General features: G+C 36.2%; 1 protein-coding gene across 1 annotated transcript in view; it reads left to right on the top strand.

Annotated features, from left to right (window-relative positions):
• The window catches only part of LOC112559555 (rho GTPase-activating protein 26-like), a 43,018-nt gene that overhangs the window by 5,266 nt on the left and 19,239 nt on the right, over window positions 1-18,513 (top strand). Inside the window, 18 exon segments of the mRNA XM_025230887.1 lie at window positions 408-518; window positions 768-810; window positions 1,157-1,218; window positions 2,974-3,048; window positions 3,829-3,898; window positions 4,283-4,380; window positions 6,616-6,653; window positions 7,308-7,364; window positions 7,918-7,996; window positions 8,242-8,275; window positions 9,155-9,217; window positions 9,501-9,575; window positions 11,423-11,510; window positions 11,928-12,008; window positions 12,962-13,043; window positions 13,045-13,122; window positions 14,590-14,866; window positions 16,764-16,961. Of these exon segments, the coding sequence (XP_025086672.1) occupies window positions 408-518; window positions 768-810; window positions 1,157-1,218; window positions 2,974-3,048; window positions 3,829-3,898; window positions 4,283-4,380; window positions 6,616-6,653; window positions 7,308-7,364; window positions 7,918-7,996; window positions 8,242-8,275; window positions 9,155-9,217; window positions 9,501-9,575; window positions 11,423-11,510; window positions 11,928-12,008; window positions 12,962-13,043; window positions 13,045-13,122; window positions 14,590-14,866; window positions 16,764-16,961 (1,609 nt within the window).

Here is an 18,513-nt window from a genome sequence, read left to right on the forward strand (position 1 = left end):
CTCTCCATTCTCCCAAAATAGTAGATTTCAGTGTGCCTGTGTGTAATCTTTATTTTTCTGCGTTCCTTCCAGGTTGTGCAACCTTATGTGTAAATTTATATATAAGCACCTTGAGCCTGCCTCTATTGATGGGAGCATGCACTGTATAAATAAACTTTTCTTGTTATATGACAGATTTATTTTATGTTGATACTGCTAAGTATTTTATGTTATTCAGAGAGTGTATAGGGTATTTACTTTTATGAATGTCTAATGCTTCCCTATCAGCTGAACATCAGTCATGGTTGGCTGAATAAAAGAGTAGCAAGTGGTCTTGTCAAAAAATAGTTACATTTTTGCACATTATATTAATGTGTTAGTAGCTTAGCTTCATCATTTAAGGAGCTTTTGTCCTTCTGTCTGAGCAGGCAGATGCACAGGTTGAGATGGAGAAAAGAGGTTTCTATCAGGCTTCAATGAAATATGTACTGAAACTACAAGAAGTTCAGGAGAAGAAGAAATTTGAATTTGTGGAAATTGTAAGTGTGAGAGGTTGATAGACATGGTCATCCATATGACAATAAATTTGTGAAAGAAAAAAGGGCTGTGTCAAACACAAAGCAAGATATTTGATATCTACAGAAAAAGATTTCTATAAAATTCTAAGCATTATCAAGTAGTCATTGTATAACTTTGTGAAGATATATTCTTTTTGACAATAAAGATAACATTTCACTTTTTGCAAAATTAATATCGTGTAACTGTTATGTATGTTTGGTTATTTCCAGCTGTTAGGCTATATGCTGGGATGGCTGTCATTCTACCATGAAGGTTAGTTTTGATTTAAAAGAATGCCACGTCATCTGTCCACATGACCACTTATACCTAGTGTTCAAATTTGGGGACACTTCTAGACGGGGGAAAAAAAAAAAAAGGAAAGGTTCATATCTGTTAATCACTTTGGCTGCTTGTAATTATTTTCTGCTTCTTAACTAGTCTCACCTGCAACAACAACCACAGGGACAAAATGAGGGAAACTTGTCATGGTGGGAAATAAAATTTCAGATTTGTCTGTGGGTAAGGTGATAATGATGGTGATAATAAAAGAGTGGTAACTGATACACTACAAATGTGTTTTGTTGTCAACTGCAACCCTCTCTGTCTTACTTTGTTTCAGGTTATGAAGGGTTTGAAGACTTCAAGCAATATGATCGGTATCTGCGTCTTCTGCTTCAGAAGGTTTGACTTTTAATCGAGCATTTTTACTGCTGCAGTTATTTGTGTATAGCACTATGCAAAAAAAAAAAGTCATCAATTCAAATGGTATATTATTATTGTAATGATTCATGGTTAAAGTCCCAACTTTGTATTATTCATACAAACATAGGTAGAATTGTATACTCATAGTATAAGTAGACACATCTTGAGGAGCCACGTGACCATGTGATGCAAACCGCAATATTGCATCACGCCATGACGCAATAGGGGAATCCCAGACTCCTTTTAGAAAACAATATTTAATCTAGAGTTTCACATGGCGGTTCGTCACACAGTCAGTCCAGGTGGGGATCCATGCCGACTACATATAGAAGAGAAATTATGGTCAGTTGGCATGGAACTCACGTAGTGATAGGGTTGCTTAAGTGATCACCTTAGTTACCCAGTGGCTTGGTGTTTCATTGGCCTAAACCAGAGTAGGGGGAAAATAAGTTAGTCTGCATAGCATTCCCCCAGTATTCAATGGCAAGATATTGAAGTGAATTGAGCGACATGGAGTTGACAGGCATTCACTGCAATTCGTTAGCGACTCTACTTCTGAGAGGATATTCTGCAACATCCCTCCAGTGAGAACTTGGAGACACGGAGACTGCAGATGTTCACTGCGATCCATCAGGGACTGTAGTACTGAGAGGTCCTTCTGCAGCCAGAACTGAATGACATGGAGATGGCAGACGTTCACTGCAATCCATTAGAGACTTTTTCCCTGTGTGTGAGGACAGACCTTTGGCTGTATTAGTGGCACATGTATAATAAACGCTAACACCGCTCATACTGAAGGATAGTACGGAATGGTCATCTTTTCTACCAAAGGGTAGTGACAGTCCAGTGTTTTTCTTGGAAACTACCCTTAACAAAGTTCACCTACATGGTTGTGTTGTGTTGTCTTGGACTTAAAATATTTTGATTTCCAGTGTTAATGTTTCACCTGTTTGGACATGTTTGAAGATAACTTGTCTTGGACATAACCCGCTTGGGATTCATTTGGATATATAACCAGCCGAACATCATCACTGTGTTAATAGCTTGCTGCCTTGGATATAAACCACCAGTCAACAGTCCGTGGGATGATTTACTGTCTGTGACATAACTCTGTGATTGTCTGTTTGGTGGACTTCTGTACAGACAGTGTGTGTGGGCACTGAATCATCTGACTGTTTGTATTGGATTACCTGATCAGCAGAGTGTCAAATGCTGGGGGAATTATTAACTTTCTACGGACAGTAGATAGAACTGTTGTTGTTTTTCGCATTTCATTGAATGTGTTAAACATTGGCTGGACCTTTTTGTGTGAAAAAGGGTAGAAGAGTGCTGAGAGATTATTTACATGTAGATTCACGCTTGCAAACATTCATAACTGCACTCTTCTCACAGAATGTTACAGTTATTATTATTATTAGCATTATCTAAGGAATTAAAGTTTTCAGATTTGATCCTTCTACCTGATAGACCTAGAAGTTAAATAAAATGGCAATTTGGACTGAGAGGCAATGATTTCCTTGGCTATAATTTATCAAACGTAAAGAAAAATTAGAGGGGATTGTTTAGTGTTTATTGTTTTGGTTTCTTGCTGTGATCCAGAATATCTTTCTGCAATTTAAGGATTTTGTTCAGAATGCTAATGATTGAGTTCTTTATCTTTCATTTTAATATATGTATTCTCTCACATTAAACCTTACTACTTAGTGTGTATTTTTTTTTATAATCATTAATCAGACAAGGGAAAGCTTTGAATGTACCAGAGAACAAGCTGAGCGTCTTATGAGCAAAATGTTGGAGGCTCGTGGAGCGGTAAGTCAATAATAATAATTAATCATCCTTAGGGTATATCTTGTTATTCTAATGTCTCTGTCATCTGTAGGATCTGATTTATAAAAAACTTCTTGCAATGATACGTGTTTTTATACTGGTGTGTCTGGTGTTTTTCCACATGGGGATTTGATGTACTTACTCTTTTCACATTATTTTCCTGTTGTGGCCTCAGCAAACAAGAGATGACGTGTGCTAATTAGACTTATATGTGTACAAATGTGATGTCACAATTTTGGCTTATTTTTGTGCATGATGATGTTTGTAGACATGTCTTGAGAATGGAAGGTGATATTTACTCAGGTTTTGGAAAATAAGTTATGCAACCCAGTAAATCTTAAGGCATGATAGTAATAACAGGTTTATTTCTTCATGTGATATTAGTGTTGCCTCTGTATTATGCAGATAGGATTTTATTAAGTATATAAAGAGTTTAAAGTCTTCTTTGTTACATTTGAGATTTTTTATAATTTCTTGCCTAATGGTTTAGCTAGCAATATATTCATGTCATGTATTTGTGATGAGGTTTGTCTCACCTTCCTAATCCCTCAAATAGATTGTTTTGTTATGGTGTTTTGTCTTTATTTCCTGTTTTCTCATTTTTTATTTTTTCGTATTTCAGGATGTATTTTCCTTTTAAATTTACACTTTCCTGCAAGAAAATTATGCCATTTTAAATATATCAGAAATATTTCTTTATCTTTGTCCATTTTATATTTATTATTTACATTTTTTACCTTTATGTACAATTATGTTTCTAAGAAACCTATGGACCAGTCTGCAACATTACGAGGATTCACCCGAGAGGGTTACCTTTACCTATTAGAAAAAAGTAAGTATTGTTTTAACAATTCAATTGATGTTTACTTGTTAAATAATAAATTATTTTTCAGTGCTGAGAAGAAGCTAACCAAATATATATATAGAGAGAGGATACTATTCTCATTATTATTGTATTAATATATTATTAAATATAGTAATTATTATTGTTTCCATTTTACTATCAAAAACTTGAATTGTTCTTTAACTGCTGAGTTGAAAGCTCCCAAGACTGCTTTAGTTGCCTGTGAAGAGCCCTTAGCCTTAGCAATCTATGCAAATTATGCTCGATCAAAACTAGGTAGGTAGATATAATTTTATTTCTAAAACATCCATCATTTCTTCTGAGATCAGTAAGAGCAAACATGTAATAGCTTCCAAATGACTCTCTTTGCAGGACCGCTGGGAACCACATGGACCAAATACTATTGTCAGTATAAAAAAGACTCCAAGGATTTTTTTATGATACTCTTCAACCAGACAGGAGGTAAAATGGTAAGTTGTTTTATAAAGAACAGATTTACTTATTCCCTTAGACAGTTTCTCATTCTCTACGTCATCTGTATATAGGTGTGTTGAGTGTGGTTGCCACATTTTTATGCTTTATTCAGAAACCTCTATCTGAATAACTGCCAATCTATAAAATATGGTTTTTGCAAGTTTAAAAAAAGAGCAGTTGTTAAACTATCAAACTTTTGCATGTACATTATTTATTGTAATTTTTCTAATCATTTTAATAATTCTAATGTTATAGCAAATTATTGTAGAATGCACATGGTAGACAAATTTGAAAGGCAGAGAGGAAGCCAGGCAATCATTGCATACATAGAACAATCTTACATTATTAATAGCTGAAAAGAACAGGGTGATTAAATACTATTTAAGATACAATTATAAATTAAATTGTATTTGTACAGTCTTTTACTGGGTGTGTTGTGTAAATCAGTATTGAAATGTTTTAAATCCTGAAGCTCATCATACTAATTAGTGGTCAAGGAAGAGTGCTAGAAAAATAATGCCTTTAGCTGTCTTTGTCTTGTAAGAAGTATGGGATCACAGTTATTATGATCACCAAAGTCAGACCATGGACATGTATAGATGGACTAATGTCTGCTGTGTCCAATGCTTAGCCTCTAACAAAGTTCTTTGGGTTAGTCTTGGTGAGTAATTGACCATCAGACTTCCGGAAGAGCAGCTTGAAGAATTTAATGAGACTTTTGATGTCCACAATATTACCCTAATGGTATTGCTTTGCTGCACTATTAACCAAACCCATGCCTATTTAGAACACAAAATTATTTGATTCATTAGTCTGAAATCTTACAAAATATAAATATAATGCATATAAACATGGAGATATATAATCTCTGAAGTGTTTGCATCGTGAATTGGATTGAAACTTTTCTCTAAACAGCCTACATCATGAATGAGAGCCGCTCACCACTTGTTTGCTCTTTCAATATACCTGCCTGCAGAAGCAAAAAAAAAAAAAAGCCAAAACATTTGACATCTGCACAGTGGCATCCTCCCATGCAGCAGTATGGGCCACCTCTTGATTGTTTATATATTGTTGTTACTCTGCTGACATAGCCAGAAGTTGTTTGCTGCAGAGCCTTGTTCTAGTAGTTAATTGAAAAATATTGTCTGCCAGCAGTCCAGTAATACAAGTTCATGGTCTGATGCTACACACTGCATAACATACTGCATGCTTACATGGATAAGGGGCAGATAAAGTATTGATTCAGCTAACGTTTTGAATTCTTTCATCGCTTGTGAGGCATATACCCTCATTCTTTTTGTGTGCTTTTATCAAAACGTAATCAGATAGTGGGGCCCAGATGCCATTCACTTTCTTGTGCAGTTGTTATCAGAAGAAATTGGAGTATGGCAGAGAGTTTTTTCCCAGAAAAAAATTGTTATAAATAAAATGTTTTCTTTCATTTACTTGTTGGGGTAAAATCATGTTAAGAAATTATAATGGAGACCTCCCCTCCTTTATGTATTTCTCCCCCCCCCCTCCCCCAGTTTTCATGAATTTAGGCAACTGAGAACTGAGCCCTTGTTGCATAGAGAAGAATGCCAGTATTTACCAGCAAGAGCTTTGACAGTTTGGGTTACCTTCTTCTCCAATATCTTTGAAATTTGTCTAGCGTGTAAATACAGCAAGAATGTAAGGCCATGTTTCCAGAGCACTGATTGGTTTATCTTTGACCTTCTTGCCCCATATGCAAATGAGCCAGCCTCATTCTGTACACATTTCAATTTTGTAATTACAGAATTTATTCTGTAAGTATACGATTGAATTGTATAGCTTGAATGCATTCTGTAGCTACAGAATCAATTGTATATAAAATGAACTGGATGGCAACTTACGCTTATAATACAAATGAAATATTTTGGGTTTTACCCCATTTTTTTCTCTCTCTCTCTCTAGCTATAGAATGCTTCCTATAAGTATAGAATGAAATGTATAGCTTCAGAATGCATTCTATACTTATAGAATTGAATTGTATAAATATAGAATGCATTATATATTCAAAGAATGAATCGTATAGCTATAGAATGAATTATTTAAGTATAAAATGCATAGTATAGCTATAAAGAGAAAAAGAAAATTCCCCTCTTGGCGCCCCATAGCTTGCTGTGCTTTGATCCATTTGTGAGCTCTTAGGGGTAGCTTCTGGCATTCATTATATGCATGTGTTTGCATGTCTTTATTTTTGTTTGCAGAGTGAACCAGAGCAACTTACACTGGAGTCTTGTGTCAGGTGAGCATATTCAATAGCTTCATTTTGTTTCCAGAATTGAGCTGTTGTTCTTTTATAAAATTCCTTAAGGCTTTATTTCCTGAAAAGGATACAACATTTCTCATCGCGTAGAAGTGTTTGTAAATTGCCTGAACTCTTAATCCTGTAGAATAGCTTCAAGACAAAAAAAATTAAATTTGAAAAAGATCAGATATCCTGTTGTTAAATTTATGCCTAATAGAAGGGATTTGGAGAGAAATCATTCAGCTTTTAACTGCAGCATTTTATTCTAGGTAACTTTTTTGAACAAGGGGGGGGGGGAAGGTGGATGACACATTTGTCAAATGTGATCAAGGCAAGCCATTTGTTGTGGCAAGAGAATGCATCATTATTGCATCATAAACCTCCAAAAATGTTTGATTTTATCAACAACAACAAATCCATACAATTTTAAAATTGCAAGGTATGAAACTAATGCATTTTGTAGATGGGAAACACTGAGATGCAAATAAACCTAGTTTCTTGTTGAAATCATTTTTTTAATCTCATTTGATTGTAATGCTTTTTGTTTGCTGGTGTCTAAATGGTTATTATTAAGACAGACAAAATAATATGCATTTATGTCATACAGATGTGTGTAAGTATATATATTTAAAACTAAATTTTTCTCTCCAGGAGAGCTGCAGATTCTATAGAGCGAAGATTCTGCTTTGACATCACTGTGAAAGAAAGGTACATTTGAAGAGCAACAAGAGCCTCAGGAGTTGAATATTTGATGCTAAAATTGTGATTTGTATATTGCTAATAAATCTGGTTTGTAATTTCTCTAGCAGACTTTTTCTTTAGCATTAAAGAGTGGATAAAGGTATTGTGATATATAAGAAGCAGTAAACGAGAAAAAAGAAAAATCATGCAATTAGTCATGATTTGAAGAGTTCAGTTTTGGTCTTAAGAACAAAAAAGATCAGAATTTTGCATGAGAGGATACAATGGATTTGAATCTTAAAATTCTAAGCCAGAGCTTTTTTTCCTTGATGACGTGGTAGAAATATTGAGGCTACAAGAATATTTTCATCTTGATGATACCAGCTGTAAACCTGAATCATCTACTTTATAAACCTGGAAACTGTCTGCCTACTGGTTCAGAGCCAGAGTAACCACCTGAATGTTTTAAGGTTCCAGTGTATTTTAAAATCTCTACAGATTGGCTTAGTAAACAGTGAAAAATATTTTCTGTCATGTGGATGAACACCAGATGTACTGCATGTTCATATTTGTGAAACAGGCAAGGTACCCTGACATTCCAAGCATTATCAGATGAAGATCGCAGACTATGGCTTGATGCCATGGATGGCAAGGAACCGGTAAGAAGAAAGATTTTCACTTCTTTTACTGTAGTTTTTATGTTCAGATGCAGGCAGGAAAAAGGAGGAAGGGATATACTCACCAGTTCAAATTAGTTTCTGCTCTTTATTTAAGATCTCACTGTTTTATGATTGGTGGGATGATGCTGGTGGTATGGATGATTGTTTTTGTTGACAACTTTTCTTCCTTCTTTCTTTTTGATCATTGTTCAAGGTTAATTTTTAAAATTTTGCTTTATCTCCAGATCTACCACCCAACCAAAGTCAAGTCAGAAGACAGTGAGTATTGTTCTGATTTGGTGGTGAATGAGTTTGAAATCTTTGTATAAAGCCACTCAAGCCTCACCTTTGTACACTCCTCACCCACCCACCACACAAATTCTATACAACCTCACAGAGCACATTAAATTTTCCCAGCACATTCTATACAACTTCACACAACACATTCTGTACAACCACAGTATATTCTGCTTAACCTCACACAGCATATTCTGCACAACCTCACACACCATATTCTGTAAAACTTCACACAGCACATTCTCTACTTATTTTCCACTTATTCCACTCATTCCTCACTTTTCTGAGTGCATCCTGTTCTACCATCTAGTTTTGTTGACTTCAAGTAGGACAGGCCTAAGCCACGCATTCTTACCTTTAAGTTGTGAGCCCCTTCCAGTTTGTGTTTGGTGCCAGGGATAATTTACAGTTTTGCATGTGCTCACATGTTCCACCATCCATGTCTGCCAGCAGTTTTTTTCCTTTGTTTTATTTGTTTAGAGCTGTTCTACTGGCAGCAGATCTTTTTCTTGAAAACTAGAAATCTGTCTCCTCAGGTTAAAAGTTTTCAGGGTAGCCACTTTTGAGTTTCATTTTGATAAGGGGGTTTATATTTTACTTATTTTGTGGTTTACATTGTTTACTTGCTCACTTAGATATGTTATTAAACAACCATGGTTTGTCTCTTTAACTGAATTTATTTAGTTAATACGACCATTTCTTACTGTGATATTCCTTTTATTGATTACACAGCATTATACACTAACTACATTAGATGTGATGGGTTAGTTCAAGATGATGGGAAGATATTTGTATGATTCCAGCATTATTAGATGAGGTGAGTGTGCTCAAAATAATGGAATGTTATTGGTATGATTTCAGCATTACTGGATGAAGTAGGTTTCAACTTCATGAGAAAGGGAATTGCTGCAATAGAAGCACGAGGTGTGTATACATTCTTTGCAACAATAGACACCTAATGAATCTTAATTTGCACACAAGAGAGGACGGAAAGTGAATAAAGTCCATTTTTTGTGTGCAAATAAAGCTTCTTTATCTGATACCTTCTTGAGAAATAGTTGCCTTACTATTTGTCTGAATTTCACTACCAATCTATGGAGTAACTATCACAATAATTTAGTCAAGAACAATGTTTTCTAAAATAGTTGAGTCTCTCTCTGTGTGTATGTGTTCTCATGTATATATATATATGAATTCATGTGTATAGGTTTGCAAGAACAGGGTCTATACCGAGTGGTTGGTGTGAACTCCAAGGTAACCAGTCTACTCAAATTAGCACTAGGTATGAGGCAAATCTTCACTTGACAAAACTTGTTACAGTTATGAAGACTTGGGTGTTTTGTCAGCATTTAACCTACGGTGTCACAAATCCATTAAAGCATATACAGTTCTCTATCTTTGACATGAAATAACATGACCATACACGTTATACATACCTTTTATATCATAGCCACATAACCCTCACCTTTAGCATATGTATGGAGGTTAAGTTAACCCCCTTGCATTACCCTTTGGTGTGTAACAGACCATACTATCAACTGACCTCCCGTTTTTCTTCTATGTCCATCATATTGTGATTTTTTTTCACCAATGAATAGATCTTACTGCAGGTTGGTGGAATGTGATATGAAAATATCTATTGCTGCATTACTGGTGTCTAATCTATAAGCAGAAGTGCTGGGGTATGCGTACCCTCCTGCATACTTTTACCATGGTTAATCAGCACGCTGAGAGAACCGGTTGTCTGCACTTCTACTGGGTTAAATTGTTGACCTTTATCTGTGCACATCTTTTCCCCAAACTTCTGTGACAGCTTAGGTCAATTTTCTTTCATCAAGGCTGTGGATCATCTGTACATATCCAGTTGTACATATAAAGTTACATATCCAGTTGGCAGAGTGTTTCTGTCTGAGGTAGTGGAAGAAGTCTTAGCTGCTTGCTGATTCCCCCCCACTGCAGCTGCCGATAAAAGAAATGGCTATTCTTTATGGCATGGTGTACTTTGCCACTGTTTTAGCCCAGTGGGTCAGTTTCCCTGATGACAGAACCTTCTTTTATTGCCAAAAACAGGTTGCCTTCATTGGGTACTTAACAAATCACATTTAAGCCAGTTGTCACTGAAGCTTCTATAGATCTGTATGGCACTAGGATCTGGTGCATGGACTGGGGATCATATCAGGAGAATTTGAGATCATAGGGTAGTTGGTTACTCTAGCTCTGAAACCCGTAGGCAGACAGTTTCCAGGTGTATAAAGTCGGTGATTCAGGTTTACACTCACCTCACTTCATGGTTGGGTAGGGCATTGTGTCTAACTGTATTTGATACAATTGATCATTCTAGGCTATGCCAAAGACTCGTCACTCTGTGTGTTAACTCAGGACATCGTTAGTTCAGTAGGTTTGTGGTCCAGTTTCACTTTTGCGAGGTGCTACCTCCAGAAAGTGTCATCTGTTTCAGTTGATCCAGTGGTAGGTCATTGCTATGGCCTACAAAAACCTAAGCCCTTCTTTCTTTTCTTTATTTTTTTCGCTATGTTATCTGGTAAAGTCAAAGAAAAAACAATTTTAAAGTAAGTCCCATTTCTTTAAGACTTAACAGATGACACAACATAAAACTCTCCCTCCTCCCTGCTAATTCAACTCTGCCAATAATATGAAAAAGCAACAACCAAAAACTGGTGGTCAGCTGATGGTAGGGTCTATTATAGACCAAGGAGAAATTTACAGGAAGTAACTGACGAGATTATCTATGTGTTCTAGTTTAACTGCTGTTAGAGTAGAAGGGAGTTCTATGATTAATAATGTAAAAGGTTGTGTAACTCCTATGACATTTCCAAAATCATGAAAAAAAGACAATTTACTTCAGCATTTTATTTCTTACAATAATTGTAAGCCTATTTGCTTATTACCTCTTCCCATTTAAATAAAAATTTTAAAAAATGGCTGCTACTGGCACAGATAGTTTGATAGGTCACATGCATGCAATGGAACTTTTGAGTGTCACTTGATGAGCATGATGTTATGTACTTTATGGCAGGAGAGTGGCATAAGTGTTCACGTTACAACCAATGCATCTGTTTTCACTGTATTATTTCTGTTTTAAAGTTACAATTTGTGACTACATTGCAGATCCAAAGAAGGCTGACAAGGTGAACTATGATGATCCCACAGTGTGGGAAACAAAAACTATCACTAGTGCAATCAAGAATTATCTTAGGTGAGCAATCAGTAATAGATATTATTAATAGATATTACAACCCAAAAGAGTCACTTGTCCCACTAAGATAATTTTGAAGAGCAGATAGCATTTTATTCCTGCAGGGTTTTAGAAACTGCTCATTGGATTGTGTGAGGGTCTGGATTAGGCATAATACAACATCTATAAATATCTTTGTATAAAAAGTTGATATTTTCTGCAGATGATTCAGCCTCCTAAATTTCTTATAAGTGCAATCATTCTGTGTTTGTTCCAGTTTTACTTAAACTCAACATTTAAAATATACAGCATTTCAATTTACAGCATAAATTGTTATTATTGCTTACCCTTCTTTTGCATTCATTTTATTCCAGAAAGTTCAGCCTTCATTGTGTTACCAGTTGTGCTGATTCAAGCTGTATGATTTTTTTTTCACAGATCCCTGTCAGAGCCTCTGATGACCTTTAAACTTCACGATCAGTTCATTAAAGCTGCAAGTGAGTTTTCCAGAAGTGGAGGGTTTAAATAAAATCTTATATTTATCAAATATTACAGCTATTGTATATCTGTCTTGTTCCCGTGTTATTCATTTGGCTGTAATGGGAAAATTGGTTGTTTGTTGTCTTTTTTTTGAAGATCTTTCACAGACACACTTGTCCTTGTGGAACTGAAGAAGAATGCATATTGTTAAGAATTTATACTTTAAGTAACTTTTGAGGTTTAAAAAGATATAAAATTTTTTTGCTGCTTCGTTCGGAAGTCCGACACGAAGGTATAGAGTTGGATAAAAAATCGAATCATTTGTAGATTTGGAACATTTAACAGCTGAACAAGACCCCATCAATGCTGATTTTTTCACGAGTGAAATATTGTTGCGTAATTTTTTTTCAGCTGGAGCAATGCAAAATCCAAGACACTACGGATTTTAGACATACATAAATAATGTTACTGATCTCGTGCTAGCAACAGCATTTTCACTGGACATGTATAATCTGCTCGAGACGTTTGCAACATCTGTGTAGTGATAATGTGTCGCACGGTGTGGGTGAATGAAAGGATGACGACCCGCAAGGAATGACTGTCGCTGAAGAGTTACACTGGACTTCTTAGAAGTGTGAAAGAAAGAGTGAATCGAACAGACACCAAGGCTTTAATTACATTACTGGCATGTGGTCATAATAATCCACTTAGCAGAATCCCTCACGAGCACATGTAGGAAATTCAAAGGTACAAATAGATGTATCATGGCAGCACATAACCAGATTTATGCATTCAGACCCACTCTGCATACTCCCTTTCCTAACTAGAGCAATGATTGCATAATGAATTGAGATGTTGTTTGTATGTTTCCTTCAAAGAAATATTAATCTCATGAGCAACTGCTCTTCACAGGGAGACAAATCTTGTACTTTAAGATGAATTATATCAGAGATGATAGGAGAACATGATCGTTGGCAAAATACTTTTTTTAGGGTGGCAGAAATGAGTGAGGAGAATAAGATGACTGTTGCCAACCTGGGTGTTTGCTTTGGCCCATCGCTCATGCGCGCTGAAGGAGGAGACAGTGGCGGCAATTATGGACATAAAATTCTGCAATATTGTTGTGGAGATTCTCATCACTAATTATGAGAAGGTTACTGACTTTGTGTGTGAGAGTGTGCACATGTATGCCACCGCATGTGCAAATAAATGTTCAGTTTTGCTGACCATCATCTTCATCCCCACCAATCACAACATTTTCATATGCACAAATATAGCATCTTCAGACCATTCAATTTTGCTTAACTCTTTACTGTTACTTCGATTATTTACAGTTAAAACGCCGTTTATGCGGTGTTTGAGGAATAAAGAGAGAACCATAAAGACTTAATTGACATGAGAAAGCCCCACTAGAAATCACTAATGTTTAAGCAGTGTTTTGACATCCTCAGTGCAAACTTGTTGCATTGTCAGAAAAAGCACTTTGTGTTGATGCACATTCTATGTACTTTTTGTGGTAATCATATTGATTGCATGTCTACATTGTGTTCATTTGTTTTGTGCAGCATATTTAGCATGTGATGACTATGTTTCTACCTTTTAATTTTATATATTAGTAATTTTGATGTATGTTTTAAGACCTGTTTGCCCTTATTGGTTAGCCTTAATAATTATTGGAGATCCTCAGTATTATAAGAGTTACAGCTCATGCCTATAAATAACTCAGAAAGCAATAGTAATGATTTAATTCAAAATGCGTTATTTTTAATTAATGTTTTGGTAATCACAACTATGTTACTATCTAAGAAAACAGCAATCTTTACATTCCTGCTATGTAAAAAAATTGTGAAAACAAAAGAGACTTTGACATAATAAATCTCTTGCCCTTAATTAAGTGCTCCATAGTGAATTTCAGAATGGTATGAGAGTGAACAAAAAAAAAAACTAATAGCTGTAAAATTTACCTTTAGATACAAATTTAAGATTGCTGGTGCAGACAGTAGTAATGAAAAAAATCTGCATGTATGATTAAACTTATCTGTATTCCATTATACATCAGAAGTAGTGACAACAGTAAAATTGGGAACAATGCTTTTATATTGATGGGCCCCCTCTTTTATTCTAAATATTTTCTTTTTTGAAATTCTTGAATAATCTCTGAATCATTATTGTAGAAATGAAACAACAGCAATAATAAAGTCCTTTGCAGCGACAGTCAAATCTTGGAAAATGGAAGAATTCACCTTTTATTGCTTGTTTGGTCTGCAATTCAACATAATGAATCAAGATTACAGCTTTCTCTCAGATTTTTACAAAAAGGAGTATGTCTGTCATCCAAAGCATAAATAGAATAGGTCTAATGTCTGCATTAGTTCGATCTTTTAAAATCTTCTTTTCCTTGTTGGTAGTCAGGGTTATGGAAAAATGAAAAGTTTGTTCCTATAATTTCTGAATTCAGCTGCTTGGTATCATGAAAAAGAATCATTGTTTGGATTTATATTTTGTATTATCAGAGATAGTCTGGATACCTTAAAAACTGAATAAAAGAGAACTCATTGTTGTGGCATCTTTCTTCTACATTAGATAGGAAAAGTACAGTGTTGGCTTCATGTCTGTTCAGATTTTCAAGTCACCCCCAGAAGAGGCAGACCTTGTTGATGCCAAGGTTAACATGAGCACCAGCCAGAACATGGAGTCTTCATTCTCATCATCAGTGGGTCGACCACGTGTTCTGGGCAATCACATGACTTCCTCTCAAGAGCAAAACTCTTCAGGGGGTGTGGCCAGTGAGAGGACACAGCAGAGGACTCCACCGACACGCATCTATGCAAACCAGGCACCTGTGCACCCATCTCGCATTCGACCACGTCCTATACAGATGTACCCTGCCAATGCAGGTCAGATTTGACATTTTGTCGTGTTATCAGTGCTGTATAAAATAACTAAGGAAAACAAAACTAGACATAAATGGGGGACACACATGCACACACAAACACAATATGGCACAGAGATACAATACCACACTTAATCAGTTACAGAGGCAGGCCACAGCAAGCAACCCAACAATCAGCCATCATATCAAGCAAGCCTGCAAAAATTACAGCAAACATAATGAATGCTCAATAAAGTTCTTTCCCACAGTCTATTATTTCCCCACTTTCCATGTTTTTTCCCCATCTCTTACAATAGCACTACCTAGTCGACCATATGTCATCTGCTGTCGACTGAATCTGACTTCCTGCATTATCTCTTTCTGTGTCAGTAAAGCTTAAGAATCCTGCTACAACAGCAAAAGACAATTTAAAACAGGGGTCTCAAACACGCGGCCCGCGGGCCGTATGCGGCCCGTGAAACATTTTTGTGCGGCCCGTGGTCACGTCTGCGGTGTATATGTATGTTGTATGTTGTGCTTGGTGTTTTTTATGGGAACTACAGTTTCTGCTTTTTTATTAGTGACAGAGACAACGTCAACTTATTTTAATAAACTAAACGGCATGTGCTTGTAATAAACTACACTAAATGTAATTAATAATTATAAAAACTTTATTTTACATTTAACTGCAGTGACAGTAGTGTTCGTAAAATTTAATGAAAAAACATTTTCTTTTCGTGGTGCGGCCCGCTGACTGGCTGTTACTTTCCACTGCGGCCCACATACTAATATGAGTTTGAGACCCCTGATTTAAAAGCTTAACTTTTAACTCTTTACCTTAAATGACCAAACACGTACACCACTTACACCTATATTTTGACCAAGACTGTGATTGGTCAAAGTAATAGTGACAAGAATTTTCTTCCCACTTACCCAATGGCTTGTGATGCACCCTTGTTCTGATGCTCACAGAATGGGCACCACCATCTACAGCCATGGATTCCATCCGGTCTCTTAGGCAGTCTGGTGGTGCAACTGCAATATGGTGCAGATTAGCTGTCCTGAGTTCAATTCTCATCTCAGGCACACTGTTCTTTCTCTGCCCGTGGCACCTGTTTATAGGTCTGGCTGCTGTGACATGATGTAGCCATATCTGCTGGGTTGGATAGCTGAGTGGTTAGAGTAATGGGTATTTGAACTGAGAGGTGTGTCAGTTCCCACAAAGTACAGGAAATGTCCTTCAGTTGACCAAGCTGTTGAGAATGGGTACTTGGCTCTATATAATAGGCTTGGGGAAAGTGAGGCAACGAGGAAGAGAAGATGACCCAAAGAAAGGAAACATTTCTAACACCTCACACCCCAACAGCCCGAAAGAGGTTCGAGTAAACCTTTTTCTTTATCTAATTTGTTTTTGTGGAGAGATATGAACATGGGAAATGGTTTACATGAGAAATTCGTCATGAAGGGATTTCTTCATGAACAGTTATCTGTAGCATTTTACAAATCCATATATCTTTAGGTGTTGTCTGTTGTCACAGCAATTTTTGTCATTTTGGCAGAGTGTGTGTTTTGTGAAATGATTATTATACAAGCATTGGTAGCATATATGGCTTCTGGTGAATGTCTAAATAAAATCATTCAGGAGGCCTGAGGTGTAAGTGTGGATTGTGCATAACAGACTGTATCTGCTGGAGCAGCCTTTAGATATGTCTTAGGCTTGACATCAGTACCTGCCCTGGTCCTTTGAGTTCTCTAAAGCTGTCATAATGTGTAGCAGTTACTTGCTAATGAGATCATATATGATAATGTTAAACATAAAGGTTACCTTGTTTGATTTTGTGTACTGATAGGATGGCAATATTGTTTTGTAACAATGTGTGGTGTCATGTACTGATTTGTCCTGAATGATATCTGGGTCACAGGTTTTGATGCTATGGGCAGTATCAGTAGCAGTACAGAGTCGCTAAACTCCTCATCCTCTAAACCTGGAGGCTTCTCACCACGCACTGTTCCCTCCACACCATCATCTGTTTCTTCAGGTGGAGGAGCTGTGGGTACTCCTGACAGATCACGGCGACCATCCCATGAAACACCTGCCTATGGAAATATTGCATCACTAGGTATGTTGAAGTAGTGAAAACATTTTAAATATTTCACTGTCCGTGTTGTGCTGTTGACTGTGAGAACATTTCTTTTTGTATTATTGCAAACATTAAACTGTTACCTGTACCTTGGTCAGCTGAGGTAGATCAGTTATTTTTCAGTTATATGTGATGTGTGTGTATATGCTTATGCATAGGTGTGTAGTGTGTGTCCATGCATGTCTGTATATGTACATATATGCATGCATGTTTGTATAAATGGATGTGTGTGTGTTAGAGTGGGGAATAGGTAAGTCTGTTTTTGCCTGTGTATTTTTACTGTCTTTTTAATGTTTTAGTTTTTCACAGCAGAATTATGTTTTGTTAAATGGTTTTAAAATGCATGGATGGTCAAGAAAAGAAGTTTCTGTTGAATTAAGATTTCATAATTTATTTTTTATGAGCATCTAAACTGTTTCATTTGATAGATGGTTAGAGTTGATAGATTTCATTTGATTTAATGTCATGTTATATCATAGAATAATTTGAATTTTTTAAAAAAGTTTGCATGATTCTTTAAGTTTACATCTTTTTATTTTTTTCTGAATTGACAAAGCTTTTAAAATACTGTATTTGTTTATTTTTGTGCTTTTAGAGTTTTGAGATAGCATCTTTCAGAGTTCCATATAAAGCAAACGACAAATAACATGATCTTGAAGCCAGTGTTAAGAAAAAACAAAAAAAAACAACAAATCTTGTTATCATTGGTTTTCTTTAAAAAAATAATTTTGACCATCCGTTCCAAACTGCATTGCCGATTTTCACCGTGAACATAGAATCTTCTGTATTCTAATATAGGAGTTTGGCCAATGGTAGACTCTGTCTAGATTAGATTACATTAACAAGAGTCTCTGAAAGGAACAGCGTGTAACCAGTGTCTGCCATATCAAGCAGCAGCAACCCTCCTCCCACTACTACTCCAATCCCCTTCATCACCCAATATTACTGCCACCCCAATGGGCCCCACAGTGGGAAATTGCCTTTAAAGCCCCTTTCCTTTAAACATAACAACAACAAAGTTTCCCAGAATAAACATTAAAATATGCTAAAGTAATGGGAGCATTCCAAAAGTGTAGACTAATTTATAGACAATAATTTGAGATAAATGCAACAGTTATGATTTATAAGTGAAGTGTAGCGCATGGCCTGGAGCAAGTATGTGGAAAACACCATTTTCATGTCTACAGGAGGCATACAGATATGGTACTATTGCTGCCTTTTATGACTGCCTAGCAAAAGAGCCTAATCTCTTTCTTTTTTTTTTCCAGAATTTAGTGTTAAAGCAGAATGCATTTTTGTGTATAAGTGATACATTTTGAGCGGCTGACGCACAGTTTTGTGTACACTCCACAGAATGCTCTGCTGAATAGTTTCTCTTAGTAAAGGGTTTTGTAAGATGGACTGCAAATCCAGTGCTGCACAATTCATAGATAACTGGGCAGAAAGTTTTCCAAGTTTACTTGACCTTAGCCATTGGCAGGTCTTTTGCTTGATGAAAACACTTTCATCTGTGTCAGTTATAGTCTTCTCC

This window comes from Pomacea canaliculata, linkage group LG3 (genome assembly GCF_003073045.1).
Source record: "Pomacea canaliculata isolate SZHN2017 linkage group LG3, ASM307304v1, whole genome shotgun sequence".
Taxonomy (NCBI): domain Eukaryota; kingdom Metazoa; phylum Mollusca; class Gastropoda; order Architaenioglossa; family Ampullariidae; genus Pomacea; species Pomacea canaliculata.